The 18483-nt window shown below is 41.7% G+C and overlaps 2 protein-coding genes and 1 non-coding gene across 4 annotated transcripts in view; 2 read left to right on the top strand and 1 right to left on the bottom strand.

Moving 5' to 3' along the window:
* The window catches only part of Lrp2bp (LRP2 binding protein), a 26996-nt gene extending 11741 nt beyond the window's left edge, over nucleotides 1-15255 (bottom strand). Inside the window, exons 1-5 of the mRNA XM_051169726.1 lie at nucleotides 15008-15255; nucleotides 7019-7108; nucleotides 4852-4972; nucleotides 3951-4063; nucleotides 2956-3069 (exon numbers count right to left, since the gene is read on the bottom strand). Coding sequence (XP_051025683.1) covers nucleotides 2956-3069; nucleotides 3951-4063; nucleotides 4852-4972; nucleotides 7019-7063 — 393 coding nt within the window. The 5' untranslated portion in view covers nucleotides 7064-7108; nucleotides 15008-15255. The remainder of the gene's footprint in view (nucleotides 1-2955; nucleotides 3070-3950; nucleotides 4064-4851; nucleotides 4973-7018; nucleotides 7109-15007) is intronic.
* Nucleotides 7684-7816, top strand: LOC127210403 (small nucleolar RNA SNORA21). Its single transcript, XR_007833311.1, has one exon. It is a non-coding gene; the product is annotated as a small nucleolar RNA SNORA21 (small nucleolar RNA).
* Ankrd37 (ankyrin repeat domain 37) lies at nucleotides 14848-18451 on the top strand. Of its 2 annotated transcripts, XM_051169721.1 has the most exons (5): nucleotides 14852-15101; nucleotides 15324-15476; nucleotides 16406-16497; nucleotides 17019-17225; nucleotides 18307-18451. In XM_051169721.1, coding segments are annotated over exons 1-5 (480 nt in total). In that variant the 5' UTR covers nucleotides 14852-15074; the 3' UTR covers nucleotides 18308-18451. The 2 variants fall into 2 exon arrangements, with proteins under 2 accessions (XP_051025679.1, XP_051025678.1); XM_051169722.1 differs by lacking the exon at nucleotides 17019-17225 and having other exon boundaries at nucleotides 14848-15101; nucleotides 18307-18442.
* The last annotated feature ends 32 nt before the right edge of the window (nucleotides 18452-18483 follow it).

Here is an 18483-nt window from a genome sequence, read left to right as displayed (position 1 = left end):
AGAAGTGGGTTAGATAATACCGCCATAATAATTATAAGCCCAACAATAAACATTTATTAGGTCATACCATTAAATTAGCAGCATCAGGCACATGAACTGGAAACTGCCTTAGACAGTTAGGATGCTCCATGGAGGCCGAGAGCCGTGCTTGAGCCCAGTCTCCTATGTATGGTTTTTAAGCAACAGTTAATGGGCAATTGTTGGCTACCCATATTGTCCATGATTATTTTAGTTGATATGCTGCCTTGAGAGGGGAAGCTAGATTTCAGCCGTCAAAGGACGTCTCCTAACCTGGCTCAGGTGGCTTCCTTTGTCTACATGCCACCCATTCTTTCTATGCTTTTCAAAGCAGAAGGGTTCAGTTTGTGTCAACTGCTTGATGAAACCTCCCTGACTGCACCTCCGCCTGTTTTGACATCATCTGTGATGTTTAGGCATTAAAGACCGAGTAAATAAATCATTAAGCCAACAAAATCAGTGTGTGCAGTCCACAGTGGTAAGTACACAACTCATGGGCTGCGTAGTAAGTGCTCCTGGTGCTGAAGTAGAGATGGATATTTCAGGCTCTGTTTATGTCATTCAGCTTTTTGTTTTAAGATTGTATGTGTGTGTGTGTGTGTGTGTGTGTGTGTGTGTGTGTGTGTGTGTGTGTGTGTGTGTGTATATATATATATATATATATATATATTACATTACATTCTGTGTACCACACGCATGCCTGGTACCCTCAGAGACCAGAAGAGGGCATCAGATCCCCTGTAACTGGAGCCACAGATTGTTGTGAGCTGCCATGTGGGTGCTGGGAATTAAACCCAGGGCCTCTGGAAGAGCAACCAGTGCACTTAACCACTGAGCCATCTCTCCAGCCCCAGTTTGTTTATCTTTTTAAAATTATTTTAAACTCTGTGTGTGTGTGTGTGTGTGTGTGTGTGTGTGTGTGTGTGTCTGTCTGTCTGGTAACTGAACCTGGGTTCTCTATCAGGTGCAGTACATGCTCTTACCCACTCTAGCCCTTCCTCCTGGAGCAATTGGAATGAGAAAGTCAACACTGTAATAATGATCTCCAAAATTCAGTTTATTTACCCTTTATCTTCAACAAGATAACACATATGTTTTAAATTATTATTGATGAGCAACTGATTATAGTGAAGGTAATGATATAGATTATGTTCACTAGCAAGGAAGGGGCATGCAAAATTATTACAGCAAAATATTACAAATTGGTATGTATTGTATGATTTTTGAAAGTGTTATGTATATAAGTATATATGTAAGTGTTACTGTTTATATGTATGTGCATAGACGTGCATACACTTGTAGCTCACATACACAGTTATTCTTCGTCATCCTTAGTGATTAGTTTCAAAATCTTCATGAGTACAAAAGTCAAGGATGCTCAGGACCCTTATGCAAAGTTGCATAATGTATATAACCAAGATATGTTTTGTCATATATTTTGTTATTAATAGATTGCTTATAAAATACACAGAAAACTTTAACATAGGACTTTACCATCACTTCCATTTTAATGCTTTTAATTTTTAATATTTTTAAATTAAAAATTTAGTGTGGGCACACACATGCCATGGTGCATGTATAGATGGAGGCAAAGAGCAACTTTTGTGATTTAGTTCTCTTCTTTACCATGACGCCCAGGGATTGAACACAGGCTGTCTGTCTTGTTCAGCAAGCACCTTTACCCACTTAGGCATTTTGCTGACCCATATCAATTTTTTTAACCTAAGAATTTTGAGTTTGTCATGATAGCATATGCCTTTAATCCCAGAACTTGGGAGACAGAGGCAGGTGGATCTCAAGCCAGCCTGATCTAGGACAGCCAAGGCTACATAGAGAAATCCTATCTCAAAACAAAACAGAATTTTGGGAGTCCTTTGTCAATAAACATATTCTATGTCATCATATTAGTCCCTGTATCATAATGGTGTAACAATAATAAGGATTCACATTTGATGGTAGAATTTGAAGTGATTCAATTTTTATTTTCTACACTCTATCCGCATTTGTATAGTTTTGGAACCTCTTTTTTAAAAAAGAGAAATATTTTCAACAGCACGGTGAGAGCTAATGATAACAAGAAACATTTTTTTTTTGTGGTGAATTATAGAAGCTCACAAATTGCTCTTAAAGGCTCACATTGTACAACTGAGAAATTCTATGGCAAACTGACAATGTAATTGGTCAGGCAGGATTATCAAAAGCTTTCCCCATACCTAGTGCTTACTTCCAACTTTGGCCTTTCAAAATTTAAAACTATGGACATTTGTACTATTTTTGCCCTGTTTAAAAATTCCTTAAATGTAAATTTAATGCAAAATGCCTAATGTGAGAGTTGACGGGATAGCTATAGTCTTGTCAGGAAACGTACGGAAGGGCGTGCTGTGAATAAGGAGAACCATGCTCAGAAGGAGAAACTGAGCACTTGCTCTTTCCCGGACTGTGTTTTCCAGGAGAGATGAACTGGTCCTACGTGACACTGGGTGTTTATTTCACTAGACTTGCCCACCATGTGAACAGAACTATAGTGGCCCCTTCAATATGGCAGCCTTTCCTGAGGATCACTCCTTGTACATATGGAGGAGAAGAAATTCAAAGGAAAAACTGAGCCTTTCTGTGATAGTTTGGGAGTGTTCACTCAAGTTCAAATATATAGAGGCTCATGTTTCTGAGAGTTGAATCTAGTCCTGGGACAAGGCTTAGGTTTGGTGCTGATGGGGATGGGAGTGGGGTGGGGTGGGGTGCGGACAAAATGGGAAGGGACCAAAAGAAATTAACTCCATCTTTTCTGTATGTGTACAGTGATGTTAACAGTCATTAAAATATCAGAAAATTAGATATTAAGGTGTAAAAGCAGAGATTTAAAAAGCACAGTTTGATTGTATCCGATAATCCATCGGCAGTGAAACCTTTAACACTACGGACAAAGCACTGACTTACGGCATGTGCGGCGGTCCCTAACCCGTCATAGTACATCACTCCTAGCTGATAGACTGCCTGGTGGTCCTTCTCCTGGATCTCTTCAAACTGCGCCAAGGCTTCTTCATACCAGCCCTGAAAGGCCCAGGGAAGATTCCGTTTTATTATGTGTTTAAAGTAACCCCAAACTGAAGCACCTAATGGATACACAGTTAACGAATAACATGCTGGAACTGACGGCTCCAACCGAGAAGACAGTGTCTTAAGCCATCGATCAGGCTGTGCCATCTCAGAGAGGCTCTACAAGCCACGGAGGCTTCAGAAGATATTTATTTGTAGAGGAAGTGAGGGTACCAATATCAAAAGGTTAGAGAGAATAGAACCTATGACTAATAACTTAGGGGTACTGACAGGCTCCTGAGAGATTGGGGTTGCTCCTTTGGAGTCTGACAAGTAATTGCAGCTCTATCACTGGAGCCACCATACTAGCACACAGAAGTCTTCTTGCGTCCACCGGTTACCAAGCTGCACCACCATAATGTGTGTAAATAAGGAAGCGGTCTCCTCATGCTGTACAGGATAGATGAAAAGCTACTTTTCACACCAGATAATCAGGGACTTCAATTACTGTTGATATGTAAATCGCTTACGAATGACAGTACATCATATGAATAAGATCATATAACATGTTTTCCGCTTAACATGTGAAAACGGATTACTCAAAATGACCCCTTTAGAATAACTGTTGTGAAAGTTCAGCTCTCTCCTCCACCTTGTGTCTGTGTGCCATACCGAAGGCTGCAACTATTTCAGAGTTTCTCTGGCATAACCATGTAGGAAAGTTGCAAGTTTTCTGTGACCATCTTCTATTTCTGCTTATTGTGTGTGATGTTGGGAGTGGAACCCACGGTCTTGTCTATGCTGTGCAATTGCTCCACTACTACGGCAAGAACCCCAACAATCAAGTTCTAACAATACAAGGATTTAAAAAAAAAAAAAAAGACCAAAAATGGTACCTCTTCAAAATAGAGTTGACCTCTTAGAAAATACGCCATAGCATCCCCTCTCCTTATTCTCTCTTTCAGGAACTGCAATGCTGTATCCACCAAATTAGCATGGCAGTAATAATCTGAGATTCAAAAGGGTAAAAATGGTGTTAACTATATAGTGTGTACGTTCTCTCCTGAAACCGTATGTAACATAGAATTCATTAGATGCTGTTAATATTGGTTTCTTTCCAACTTCTGCTTTCTAAAACCTCTCTCTCTCCCTCCCTCCTTTTCTCTCTCTCTCTCTCTCTCTCTCTCTCTCTCTCTCTCTCTCTCTCTCTCTCTCTCTCTCTCACACACACACACACACACACACACACACTATCCTAACTAGAATCATGATCGCAGCACATAACACACCAGCACAATCGAGAAGTGTGTATTGAGTTTGGGACTACTGTTCAGGCCCAGGTAAGCACTTGAATGCAGTCTCTGCACACATTGGGCAAAGCTGTCTTGTGGGTGAGCTAAACTCTTAGCTTGAGCCATACGTAGAACTACTAATCAAACCAGCTGACCACCTCCAGTTTAGTTTTGAAAGCATATATAAAAATAGTCTTAAATATCCACAGCATGGCACTCCGAGGGAAGCAACATCTGGCTTCCCTGTTTTAGAAGCCTATCTTTAAATCCTAAGGGTGGAAATCATAATCAGGCTCGAATTGCTCCACTCTCCCAGGGTCAGTGTGCTGTCTGAGTAAGAAGGTTACTAAACTCCAGCAAAGCCACAAAGGAGTATAACATTAACTACCTCCCGGAAACCGACGGTGGGTGTGTGTGTGTGTGTGTGTTTCCTTGTCTATTTTAACATACATGGAATTTGAGTCAAGACATTTTCCGAGCAAAGATTAAATATTCAGATTTATACCCGGCTTTTCCATCTTCCATTGGAAGAATTTTTGTTGTTTAGCAGCATACTGAGACAGAGAGAAAGGGTTCTGGGGCAACTTCTCACTGGTCAGTTTCATCCTGTTTCCACAATGTGGATCCTGTAAACGAAAGAGAACACATACTGTGATTACAATTTCTTCCAGAAAACGCACAAAAAGGGAGACCTCACTCCTAGTTGGAACCCATCATAAAAGCGTCTGCCACACGTTGCCTGGCCACCGGACCCGGAGGTAGCAACAGTTCGGGTCTGGCTGTGGGTTCACACTGGAGCCCAGTCATTCCTTCACAAGAGCTGCAACTCAGCGGCAACAAATGACACTGCTCACAGACAAGGTTGCTGTCACCTGGGGGACTTTCTGTTGATCTTTAACGGAATGAACAATCCATTTCGGAGGAAAGTACTTGTCTGTTTTACCTGGGAATACACTGTATTTTAGCTGTGCTGCTCAGTTTTCTTTTCCGGTCTGTATCGGATTGCCATGTTACCAGATGGATCACCGCTGTTTGGTAAATCAGAGCCTTCATATAAAATGTAGGGGCCACCTCATTTGGGATGAAGGAGTCCAGGTTGGCCTAGGCTGAGGGTAGTGGGGACAGCAAACTCTGTTGTTGCTATGCTTTTTTTCTTTCTTTCTGTTTTTATTCTTGGCTCTTAGACATTCTATTGCTTCAACTTGCTTCCACCAATCAGGAGCCAGCTCCCAGGCACGGTCTCTGATTGGTGGTCTACAGAAGTTCTCAAGAGAAACTTTGTGTGATTGGAAAGTTGTGTTTACATAAGTACAGGGTACTGTTTTAGGCAATAAGCTGCTTCGTTAGAGGAGACTCAAAAAAAAAAAAAAAAGAGAGAGAAATGGTTTTCTAAGTTAGAAAAAGAAAAAGTCACTGAAATGTCTGTGTTGGGGGGAGTTAATTAAGAGCTAGTTTCTTTATCTGTAGTTTGAAATAAAGCGATGTTAAAGCATCCTTTCCTTGTTATACAAAGTTAATGGGCTCAGCCCAGTGGCTAAATGTCTTTAATGCCAGCATTCAGGAGGCTGAGGCCCTCGGATCTCTGTTAGTTCAAGGATAGCCTGGTCTACAGAGTGAGACCCTGTCCACGAACAAAGTTAACGGTTACGGGGTTGAAGAGATGGTTCAGCAGTTAAAAACACCATGGCTTAGTTCCTAGACAACCATATGGCATCTCACAACCGTCTGCAACCCTAGTTCCAGGGGACTGGATGCTCTTTTCTGGTTCATTCAGGCACTAGACACACAGATGGCGCACATACATACATGCAGGCAAGCACTCATACACATAAAATAAAAAAGTAAGTAATTAAAAAAAAGCAAAGTGTTTCCAAAGAATCTGAGTTTGGTTCGTATAAGCCACCTTGAGTGGGTCACAATCACCCGTAGCTCCAACTCTAGGGGGTGACCACACTCTTCTGGCCTCTGCTGGCACCCGCACACAAGTGACATACATGCATGCAGACACACATACACATAAAAGGAAATCTTTAAAAAATAAAGTAATTGGATTATGTGCATTTAAAAATCTAAGTTTCCACTAAAGAATGTAAAATTCCTAATGAGCGAAGCAATACATATAAGATATATAGAAGAAAACAATGCAAATAGGATGACAGCACACTGTCGAGCACCATTCACAAACTGCATGAGAAGTCGTTTGTTTTTCTAATGTGTAGTGCTCTGCCTGCGAAGAGGGCATTAGATCACATTATAGATGGTTGTGAGCTACCATGTGGTTGCTGGGAATTGGACTCAGGACTTCTAGAAGAGCAGTCAGTGCCATCTGAGCCATCTCTCCAGCCTGAATGGTTTTTATTTCACTGAGGACATTAAAAAAGGTTTAGAGCAGTTGTTCTCAACCTTCGTAATGCTGTGACCCTTTAATACAGTTCTTCATGTTGTAGTGACCTAACATTAAAAAAAAAAGAAAAAAGAAAAAAGAAAAGAAAAGATTTCATTGCTATTTTGTAACTCTAGTTTTGGTACTGTTACGAATCGTAATATAAATATCTGATATACAGGCTGTTTGATAAGTGACCCCCAAGGGGGGTGAGAGCCACAGGTTGAGAAACCTTGGAAAATTCAAGACAGGGCATCATAAATAAAACCAAATATAAACAACACCTTACCTCATTTAAGCTCACATTGTCTTCTCTGGCTATAAGACTGCACATGATTTCTGTTGTTTTAGTGGCTTAAAAAGAAGTATTTCAGAGGGTCTGAAAAACAGGAAAGGAGGATTTGTTGAGGCCCTACTAAATGTCATATTTAGGTTTTTTGAGATGTTTTGTAAGTGCAGATTCCTGAAAGACTTGATGAAATGGAGAGCATTTCGAGCTCCATTGAATACATGAGAGCCCTCTCAGAGCAGGGGAGGTGGGTTACCTCATCTCAAAGGTACCCTACCCACCCATGCATTAATTTTGTTTTATCTTTTAAGGAGAAAGTCAAGCAAATATAACTTTTACGACGTGTTAGGAGTAAGTGTGAGCCTTTCACTTTAAGGAGGTGGTCGTTCTGAGAGACTGGCCCTACAGTCTGTAGAAATCAGTGTCACATCCTCTCTACCCTGCACACAGAGACCTGACAACCCATTCTGTGAACACAAGTGTATCTTGGAGGAGAAAAGCAAGGCCCACTCTCTGAAGATAAGGAGGAAGGCAGCCCACCACCTCAGTTTGGGGATTTTCTATGAAAGCTTGGTCCCCTGCCCCATGCTGCTCATAGCAGCCGTCTTCCTTACTTTTTGACTTTAATCTAACTCTCCTAATGTTCTTATAATACCTACAAATGTCCCCCTTTTAAAACACTCAGTGGGCCTTTTTGCTGGTGACCCACTGAGCCATCAAGAAGGGGCAGAGTGAAAACACTGCTTTTGGGTAAAGTGGCAACAAGTGTTGTTAGCTTCAATCGGTGTTGTGACAAGATACTTGGAGAAAAAAAAATAATACCTATAAATCCCCCCCACCCCCACCCCCCGCCCAAAGACCTGCTCATGGTCCCTACAGTCACGAGGCTGTCTCTAACAAGGCTAATTTCTTATGGGTCAAAACGGCTCTCTGATTTCTAGCAGGCAGGACTGCTAGAAGAGGGCAATTCAAACTTAGTACTTTTAAAGAGGACCTTCCTCAGGTCCTCTTTACCCGTCCCTGTGCTCTTCATTATGGCTTCTTTGCTTGTGCATAAGCACATAATAAGTAAGTAAGTAAGTAAGTAAGTAAGTAAATAAATAAATAAATAAAATAAACTCACAGGTTCTTTTCAAAGTATATGTTATCAATGAATGCCCACAAAGTCTATGCTTCTAAAATCAGCTGCTCAGAATGCTGACAATAGCTAACACCACCTTTTTTCATAGATTTGTCCTTAGCCATGAGTCTGGCAGACAAACCACTTAGATCATTGCATTATTAAAAGAGGCAACCCATGTGGGGCGCCCCTGCATGTTCTTGCTGAATGTATGAAGAATGCAAGGCTCTGTCTTCCTTGAGCAAGGGTTTTTAATTAGTAACCTTAAAGGACAAAGGGCAGGCTTGCTTCCCTAACAGGCATTGCATCGCTCTAGCTTAGTGTGCTTCCTCGCATAGTGCAGTCTTCTGGGTTTATCACCATCCAAAGGGGTTGTGCCTTCTGAATCACCCCTGTGACAACCAGGGAACAGGGTAGGCTGCAGAGCTGGCTCAAATATGCTGACAACCCTGACTACTGCATTTACAGTGAGCAACACAGTCAGCTGTCTCTGACCCAGGAGTCTGGACTTCTGCCAGTATCCATGAGACAAGCCAGGAACAGTCCTATATTAACTGAAAACGCAATCTATTCACATATGAGAGAAAATTAGAGAAAACCATTGCCACTGCAATCTCAAGACAATATTGAAACAGGCAGTGAGTCTCTTCCCTTTCCTTCCCTTCCCTTCCCTTCCGCTCCCTTCCCTCCCCTTCCCTTTCCCTCCCCTCCCCTTACAATAAGCCCAAGGTGTGGATGCAAAAGTCTTTCCCAGACCAAAATTGATAGGAAAGTTATAATAGAAACTGTAGACAGAAAGACAGTGGGTGAATCCTTACATACAGAATTGTGTCACTTAAAGCCTCCAGAGCCATTTGAGTAGGGTCATATGCGAACAGAGTTCAAGGAAACAGCTCATTATTTGGAGGAAGTGTTTCCTCGCAGGTCTAGCTATGCGAGGTGAGGCACCAATGGTAGCTACTTCCATTTGGGCTCTAGTTGTATGTACGAGGCAGCACAAAGCACTGAGTCAGGCTTAAAGCAGTCTGGGTCTGTCTGCACCATGGGGAATTTTGCTATTTTTAGCCCCCTTATTTCTGCCCTTTTACATTGGGGATTAAACCTAGAGCCTCACATATTAGGCTCTGCCACTGAGCTGTTATCAGCTCCTTTCTTGGGTGGATTTCCTTCAACACCCAACGGTAAACAGATATGCATAAAATTTAGTGGCTATATATAGAATATATAGGAAAGTTCATACTATTGTTATGAATATGCACTGGAGAGATGATTTACTTTTAGAGATCATGTAGTAAATACATGAATAAAATTTTTATATAGAAAATTGCTCCTCGCCCTCCAAGTGTAGCAGCAGTTAACAATAGGAACAATTATAAAAAAGTGACAAAAATCTGAAGCAGCAAAAATTTAAATTGATCTGATGTCTTAGTGACTATGAAAAACACATCAAGTGAGGAAATTCAACCATCTAGAAAACAATCATGTGAGACCCACAAGGTTGCTTGTCCTTGCCCCAGGTCCTGAGATGATTGACAGGTGACTGGCCATTCTAGTTGTCTTTAGTTTTCTGGGGAAGGTGAGTCTTTCTCAGAGAAGTCACGGATACCAGTTTTACAGCAAGACAGAGAGGAAAAGGAAGTATTTTTAGTTGAAATCAGGGAAAGCGGAGAGAAGGAGAGCTGCTATTCTCACGGTTCCAGTTTCAATCTAAAATGTTCTCTCCTGAGCTATGCTTCTCAGCTGGTGGAAGGGTTGAGAGCGTTTTAAAGGTGGATTGTCTAGGTCACTTTGGATCTTACCTTAAGTGTATGTTATTGCTGGCCATTCCCCCTCCCTTCCATCATTGCTCCCTCCTTTTTTCTCGCCCTCCCTTCCTTTCCCTCTCTCTCTCCTCCCCCCCCACCCCCCCCCTGCCCCCCCCCCCCCCGGCCCCATTACTTCTATACCTACCCAGTCTACCTTCCTGTTCTGGATTTTAGTAGACAAAAGTTCAGTTAGCATGGACCTTAAGTATGTAAAATTCCTGCCCATCACCTCTCACCTGGGTATCACAACCAGAATGGTTAACAGTGGAATGCAGAAACTCTAAAGGAGTTAAAAAAAATTCCTTCCAACATATCTTGTCATATTGTGATATTATTTTTCCACATCACAAGTTAAATAAGTTAAAGTAAAAAAGTTAAATAAGAACTCCTCCTTTCTCTGTACTTCTCCTGTTAAAATTTAATTCTTAGTAGCTCCAAGAAAAAGAAAATGCACGCATAAGATCGAACGAAGAATACAGGAACAAATACAAGACAGAAAAACCTACCAATATTTTAAAAATTGCACCTCCTTACAAAAACAATTCTGTTTTCTGCCTTCTTTCTGCCTGTCTCTGTGTACAGTAAAATTTCAGGACGGCTGCAGTGTTAGGCAGTAACGAGCTAAGATTCTAGTCTACCTACACATCTCTAAACAGATGACAGTGGCCAGCGTGTAATGCTGTGACTACCTCTGTAATAAAACATAACCTTAGAAATTCTAAATACTTAGGTGATTTTTTTTTAAAAGAATGCTCTACTTTCCAGTTCCTTTGAGTTAGAGGCAGAATTTCATCAAGGTCTAAAAATGGCTAGATATAGGTAATTTCTGTGCATAATTGCAATGAATTTTTTTTCAAAAGCCTAAGTTTCTCAGAAATATACATTGTCAATTATACCTGCAGAAGATAATTTAATGAGTAAAATGATTTATTGCTAGGCCTTTAGGTTCTCTTGTACTTTCAACATTCAGAAGGCAAAGGCAGGAGATCTTGGGTGATCTAACTATATAGAGACGCTATCCAAAAACAAACAAACAAACAAACAAACAAAAAACCAACAACAAACAAACCAAACTCAGATTTATTAGACAACTTTTGAAATTATGTTAAGGGTGGAAATTCGATTGCTTACTTTAAAAATGTATATTATTTAAAGTGCCTAGACAATGTACTTAGTAACACTTTGAGCAGAACTTATCTTTATACCACTCACTGCACTGTTATTCATTTCGTTTAACTGTTATTTGACTGGTAAGATCAATACTATATTTTTCTCCTAGACCCAAAAGTTAATTTGAAGAGGATGTTAATATTTCAAAATACTGGATTTTTAATAAGAAACTGTTTCAAGTTATGTTAAATATTTAAAATATATTAGCATCTTATTTAAAAATTTTCACAGTTAGTTCACAGTTAGTGTGTGTGTGTGTGTGTGTGTGTGTGTGTGTGTGTGTGCGCGCATATGTTTTTGGAGGGCAGAGGACAAGTTGCTAAAGCAGTCTCTCTCCTTCTACCATGTAGATCCCAAGGTTTGAGCTCAGGTTCGCAGGCTTGGTAGTAAGCACCTTTACCCACTGAGCCACCTCGATGACTTGTTATGTTTAGATGAAAGAAACAGGATATGTTATAATTGCAGGAAATGCCCTCTGATATATTAATAGGACTGACAGTCAATTAAATAAGGATTAATCAAATAATACATAAGCATACCAGCTACATTTTAACTTTCAACACATAAAATGTGATTATATCCTACTCTTTTCATGTATGCTGAAGCAGTTTATGGGCAGTGGTGAGCTGTGAGAGTTTATAAGTGTCATGGGCTGATGCATGATTCTGTTGCTTTCAAAGAAGTGCCCATGAGAAAGTGTAGAATTATTTTCCCCTATCATTTGTTTATTTGTGTGTACATGTCATGAGGGTGGTTGCAAGTGTACATATGTGCATGTGTTAATGAGGATGCCCCCATAGGCTCATATATTTGGTGGTACTATTTGGTGGAACTTTGTTGGAGGGAGTATGTCACTGGGGTTGGGTTTTAAAACTTTGAGAAGTCCCACTGCATTCCCAGTGTGTCTCTCTCTTGTGAATAACAAATATATGCTCACACCTACTGCTCCAGAGCCGTGCCTATCTGCTTCCTGCCATGTTGGCCACAGATTGTAACCCTCTGAAACTATAATACCCCAATAAGCATTTTCTTCTATAAGTTGCTTTGGTCATGTTGTTGCTTCACAGAAGTAGAAAAAAAACCAAGACAGTGTGTGTGTGTGTGTGTGTGTGTGTGTGTGTGTGTGTGTGTGTGTAGGCCAGAGACCAGCTTTGAGTGTCTTCAATTCTCAATTCTGTCCATCTTATTATCTTTTTCTTTATTCTTGAGAATTTCATATATGTATTCAAGGATAATATTCAACTCGCCCATAATCCTCTAACATGTCCCCCTCCCAATGTCATGTCATATTCTTTTTCTTCTAAATACTCCACTAAATCCAATTAGTGTTGCCTATGAATGCATGGATGTGATGGGCCCGTCCACTGAATCAACCAAATTAGGGGCCACACCGTCAAAAAAAAAAAAAAAAAAAATCCCCTCCTGGTAGTTATAAACTGTTAGTAGCTCCTCAACAAGGAGTGGGGCCTGGAGAGAACTTCCTCGTTTTCCAATTTATATTGGAATTTTGGTTGGCTTGATCTAGTGCAGCTAACCATAGCAGATGCGAGCCCATGAGTGTGAGAACCATACCATGTCCAGAAGTCAGCATTTCACAGAACTCCTGTTCTGTTGGGGGAGAAAAGACATCATTACTCCTGTCCAGTGCTGGACTCCACATGCTACAATACCCACCTGTCAAGCAAGATGTGCCCATTAGTGCAATAGTGATACGACTGTTATGGGGTAACAGGATGCTTTCTGATTGGGTTTGAAGCCTGCTCCTCAGGAGAGAATACCATACTTGGTACTGTAATCCTGGTCGAAAATTCATAGATGGGAAAGCCATAGCCCTAAGATAGAACATGCCACTGTCATTTTCCTAGATGGCCAGGTTCTCAAAGAGCCTTTATTTGTTTTTTTTTTTTTTTTTTAGCCAGGGTCAGTTTGCAAGTCTCAGGCATTCTCCCTTGTTCACGCCTATAGCTTTGGAATTGGTGCAGGTAGCTATACTCGTTTGTTTTGTTTTTAATGTGGGAGCTGGAGACTGAATTCAGGTCCTTTATAGGTCAGCAAGTACTTTACCAATTGAGATATTCTCTCCTGATCCATTTTTTACAGTTGATTTAGTTGCACCTATTCTGGAAAATGTTCTATGTTCTGTAATGTCAAATATTAGCGTATTTCTCTACGTGGAAACATACATTTTATTAGCATGCAAGTTTCATTACAACCTTATAAAATTATACACATATGAAAGAATTGTGTTAAAATTAATTTAGGATTATCAAAAAAAGGTTTGATTCATACCTGTTTTATACACCTATACAATTTTCTCAAGCAAAGAAGGGCCATAAGTGGAAAACGTTTTAAGAAGCCCTGTTCTAGAGAACAGCCTCAGACCAGCAAGTGACCACCACAATGGGCAGTCTGTCTTATCAAAGAAATCTATTAGTTAGTGAAACAAAATGGTTGAGAACTTTGTGGTTAGTTTGGAGAGCTGTAGCTAATTGTGATAAACCTGGTTCAGATATATTGTTATATTGAGAAAGTATACTTATTAAAATGGGAAACCAAAAATTTCAGTAAAACTTCCTTAATAGCTAGGATTTACAAGAAGAAACTATGCCATCTTCTCTTTCAAATAAATTATACTTTTGAGGTTTACCAGAAAACAATAGTCTCTTACCTATATATTTCCCGTTTTGTTAACATTACCTTGATCGCAATCAGGAGTTAACATTGGTACATTACCAGGAATTCGAACTTTATAGCTATTAGGTTGGCACGAATTTTACAAGGAATGCCATTTTTCTGTTTTAAAACCTCATCCTAAACTATTATGTTTCCTCCAGTCTGTTTCTCAGACTTTCCTGATTTATCACAAACTCGACAGCTTTGAGTAGTATGGGCCAAGTATCTTGTGAAGTGTGTCCTTTTGATCGGGCTTTTCTAATGCTTTAACCTGAGTTCCGGGTTTTAGTGGAGGCCTTCTCACGTAATAGCTCAGAGGCTCATGCTGTCAACACATTACTAATGTTAACCATTACCTGGCCTAAGTAGTATGTGGCTGCTTTCTTCATTTGCAATCTCTTGTTTTTCCCTTTCTGTAGTCCTAGTAACAAAAGGCCATCCCAGACCTGGCAAACTCCCTATATTTACTGTTTCCAGGACTAGGAGTGTTTTCAAGTCTTCTATGAAGGATCACGTGACAATGGGTGGCTATTTCACAATTGCCACCCTGCTCTCATAGGACCTATCAGCACTGGCTGATAGTTCACTGTTTGGAAGAACCCCCCCAGCAATCCCGCAGTGGAGTCCCCTTCCTAAGCATCCTGAGGTACATGGCGGTGCAGGACACGAGGCCGGAAGCTGGCGGCTCAGGAGGGGGTGGAGGGGGTGGAGGGGGTGGGTTACTTCTGTTTCCGTCTTTTCCGGGCTACGTGCGTTCTTGCACAAAACCCTGCACAGGCGATTTCCGCTTCTCCAGAGGGATAAAAGGGCTTGACTCCACCCGGCCGTACGTGCCTAATTCAGCACGCATTATGGCCGCCGCCTAAGAGCACCCGCGAGGACTTCCACCCTCCCCGCCCACCGCCGCCATCGCGCATGCGCGCCGGCGCCGCCAGGCCCTCTCTCCAAAGAGGGCGGGCCCAGGGTTCGAACTGGCCAATCATCTGTCGGGCCCACGCAGCAGGGTCACCTCCCCCTCCTCCCCCTTCGTCCTGGGTTTCGGGTTGCACGTGTTTCTGTTTGGGTACGTGAGGCCGCCGCAGGGCTGGGGAAATCGCGCCGTTGAGAAATAAGCCGATGGGATGCTCCAAGGCTAGGGAGCGGCGGGGAGGGAGGAGCCTCCCTGCAGGTCCCAGGGCGCTTTAAATTCTTCGGTACAGGGGCAACCCCGTGCACTCTTACCTGCCAGTGTGCAGCCAGTGTCGCCTCTCTGCACTCCTGGGGACTCGTCATCTGATTTAGGTGGACGATGCTGTTGCTTAATTGCAACCTGGAGGTGAGAGTCCGGCTCCTTGAAGTCAGCCCTGCAGGCTAAATCTCCCGGAGGTCCATCTTGGGAGCTCCCACAAGAGTGACAATGACTTACCACTGCTGGGTTACCGAGTCAAACGTTGCTAGGTTTTTGTTTTCTTTTTTCGTGGCGGGTGTGTGCGTGGATTTTCAGCTCAGAGAGGGCTCAAGCAGGACAGGGCAGTGACAATTTGTCCTCTTCCTGCAGGAGGATGGCCTCAAGAATTTGTTGGAGACAGGAGCATCAGTCAATGCACCCCCGGATTCCCGTGAGCAGTCGCCTGTTCACCTGGCTGCAGGTGGCGGCCTTGCTTGCTTTCTTCTCTGGCAGCTGCAGACAGGCGCTGACCTCAACCAACAGGTAACTAGGTAACCGATTGTTTTTATGTACAACTCTCCCCTCCACCCAGTTTCTGCACAGACATTTCCTAGCTGGCAGTTTCACTCGGTATAAACATGCATATAAGAATTTACAGCTGGGTGTGGTGGCGCATGCCTTTCCTCTCAGCACTCAGGAGGCAGAGGCAGGAGGATTGCTGAGTTTAAGGCCAGGCTAGCCAAGGCTAACACAGAGAGACCCTGTCTTGAAAAACCAAAAAACAAACAAACAAACAAAATTCCCAGTAGAACTATATATACAGAAAGATGGTAACTTGAAACTTTTTAAATCTCCACATTAATAAAGAAAAAGCAAGCCATGAGATTTAATTTTAATAATTTAATGCAAAATACTGTTTCAGTCTGTAATTATATCAGCAATGATTGGTATGCTTTTTTACTTTTGCTTTCACAATCCAGTATGTATTTCACTCTTAGTGCATAGCTCAATTCAGCCTAGCCACATTTCAAATGCTCTTTAGCAATAGGTGGCTACTGGGCATCACAGTATATAGCATATATCTACAGTACTTTTAAAAGTACTTGCTATTTGTGCAAGCCTCAGTCAACCAGGATATAATACGTGGGAGACATGCCCACCATCCTCTCTTCAGTAGTTTTCATCTTCATTAAAGTGAGAAGTTATTAATTGTAAACCTTTGGCTTCTGTGGAACCCTAGTTTGCTGCCATTCCCTTACATTTAACGTATGTGAATGTGATGTGCTGCATGTTTTTATTAAAGGAAACTTTGTATTTGCACAGTGAGAGAACTTTATGAAAAATACAATGAAGTAAAATAATTCAGTTGGTACAAGGTAGTTTTCACTGGCTTTTTCAAATAGTTAGTAGTAGATTGCCCACTGGCTTCCACAGAGTGTGAATAGACACTAACGTGTTGTCTTGTCCTAAAGGATGTTTTAGGGGAAACTCCACTACACAAGGCAGCGAAAGCTGGAAGCCTGGAATGCCTTAGCCTCCTTGTGGCCAGTGATGTCCAGATTGAGTGAGTATTAAAGTCAGTGGCTTCAGGCATTTGTGTTTTCTTGGATTAAATTAATCACACTCCTAAAGCCTAATTATACATGATCTTAAAAACAGTGCTTACCTAAGCGCTAAATAATGCTGTTCTTTTAGTAGGTATTGAAAATGTATTCTCTTAGTAGTTATCAAAAATTACCAACTTGAGTAATTGGAAATGGATCCTGAACATTCAGTGGTAGAAGTCTTCACGGCAGATTCCACTAGTTTTAGCTTAGACTTCCTAAAGACATTCTCATTGATTATATTTAGGTACTCAATATGGTGAATATTGAACACCAGATAGTCTTGTAGTCATTCAGATGATTTCAATAGTGAAATACAAGAATGGACTAAAAATACAGCAATGGAATGTCAGTAAGGTGCGCTGTGTGTGTGTGTGTGTGTCTTTTATTGTGTATTGTGTACCTAGTGTTGATATGTGCTCCAATTTCCTTTACTAAGCAGTAATTTTCACTTAATAACTCAATTTTTGTCTGATTTCAGCTTATGTAATAAGAATGGGCAAACAGCTGAAGATCTTGCTTGGTCGTGTGGCTTTCCAGAATGTGCCAGGTTTCTAACAATGATTAAATGCATGCACACAACAAAATCATCAAGTGAGCAAGTCGAGCGTGATCCCCGTGCTCCGGCGCTGAGACAGAAACGAGGTTTCCGAAGTGTGGAGAACACGGCTTTGAAGAGGAAGTGTTGGTAGGTGCCTTCCAGCTGCAGCGGGCTTTTTCCTTCAAGGATGTCTCTTCTGGTATAGAGGTTTTTGTTGCACTTAATATCAGCATTCTGATCTAAGGTCCAGTAGATTTGTTGTTTTCTTAGATTTACCATTGATCATAGTTACTAGTTACCAGCTTCTAGAGACCAAAACTTGTTCTGTGGAAATTTAGGGAGGGTCCTTCTATGAAAAGCTTTGTTGTTGTTTGTTTTCCCTAAGGTTCTGTGTGTGCCTGTGTGTGCATGCACTCATGTGCCTGTGCTCAGGGAGCATGTGGAGGTCAGGAGAGGCCATGGGACCCCTTGTATAAGGAGACAGTCACCAGGGCCCAGCCATCTCAAAAGCAACTCTTCCATTTTGCTCCTCCATTTTCTTAGCAGGGTCAAGCTGAGTTCATAGTCCCAGCTCAGGGACCAGCTCCTTCTCCTGCCCCTCCAAGTTTTTTCTTAATTGTCTGTTAAACCAGTAAAGAATGTAGAAGTTGCTGTTATCTTAACCAAGGAGCCTCGGTTGTAAAACTATAGAACCAACTGCCTGCCAAGCCCTCATTAACTCCATGCAGCTGACCCGCTCCTTTGTCCCCTAATCACCTTGAGTTCCGGACCATATGTCAAGGGGATTGAGTTCAGAGCCTTGAAGCCAAGTGCCCTAGGTAAGGCCCAGTCTCCAACAGACACTCCCTTGTTTAACCCTCAATGTCAGAATACAACTGGATGACCCCGAAGCTCACCCAAGCCTCCTTCATCTTGCAATCTCTCCCTTTAAATGTGGGGACAAGGCTCAGATCCTGAACAGACAGTCTCCCTGAGCACTCAGACAGTAAAGTTTTCATTTTTTCAGCTTCTGTCTCTGAAGTGAGTTTTCTTGATTTCCTCCCAGAATTCAACACTTGGAGCTGGGAGTGCAGGCTAGACATCTGTAGCATGTCTGGCTGGTTGCTTGGATGCTGGAATCCAAACTCCAGTCCTTGTGATTGATTGTATAACAAGCACTCTTACCCTGAGCCATTTCTCTAGTCCCCTTAAAAATGTCTTTAGTGTCAATATGTTTGTTTTTTTCTAGAAAGATGTCTTGTTGGACAAGAGGTGGCTTACAGAAGGCTTCACTTCAGACTGATCTACAAGCCATGGCCTTGGCTTACTACATGGCTAAACTCCTGAGGAGGAAAACTTTCTTCTAAGTGAAGAGAACATTCATGAATACATGTATTTACATGACTGTAATATTTTGGCTGTGCAT

This window comes from Acomys russatus, chromosome 27, assembly GCF_903995435.1.
Source record: "Acomys russatus chromosome 27, mAcoRus1.1, whole genome shotgun sequence".
NCBI classification, from domain to species: domain Eukaryota; kingdom Metazoa; phylum Chordata; class Mammalia; order Rodentia; family Muridae; genus Acomys; species Acomys russatus.
This window is presented reverse-complemented; position numbering and strand designations above follow the sequence as displayed.

Coding starts and splice junctions, on each gene's coding strand:
- Ankrd37 (XM_051169721.1), top strand. CDS start 15,075: ATGCTGTTGCTTAATTGCAACCTGGAG. Junction 15,102..15,323: donor TGCTTAATTGCAACCTGGAG/GTGAGAGTCCGG, acceptor CTCTTCCTGCAG/GAGGATGGCCTCAAGAATTT. Junction 16,498..17,018: donor GCCAGTGATGTCCAGATTGA/GTGAGTATTAAA, acceptor GTCTGATTTCAG/CTTATGTAATAAGAATGGGC.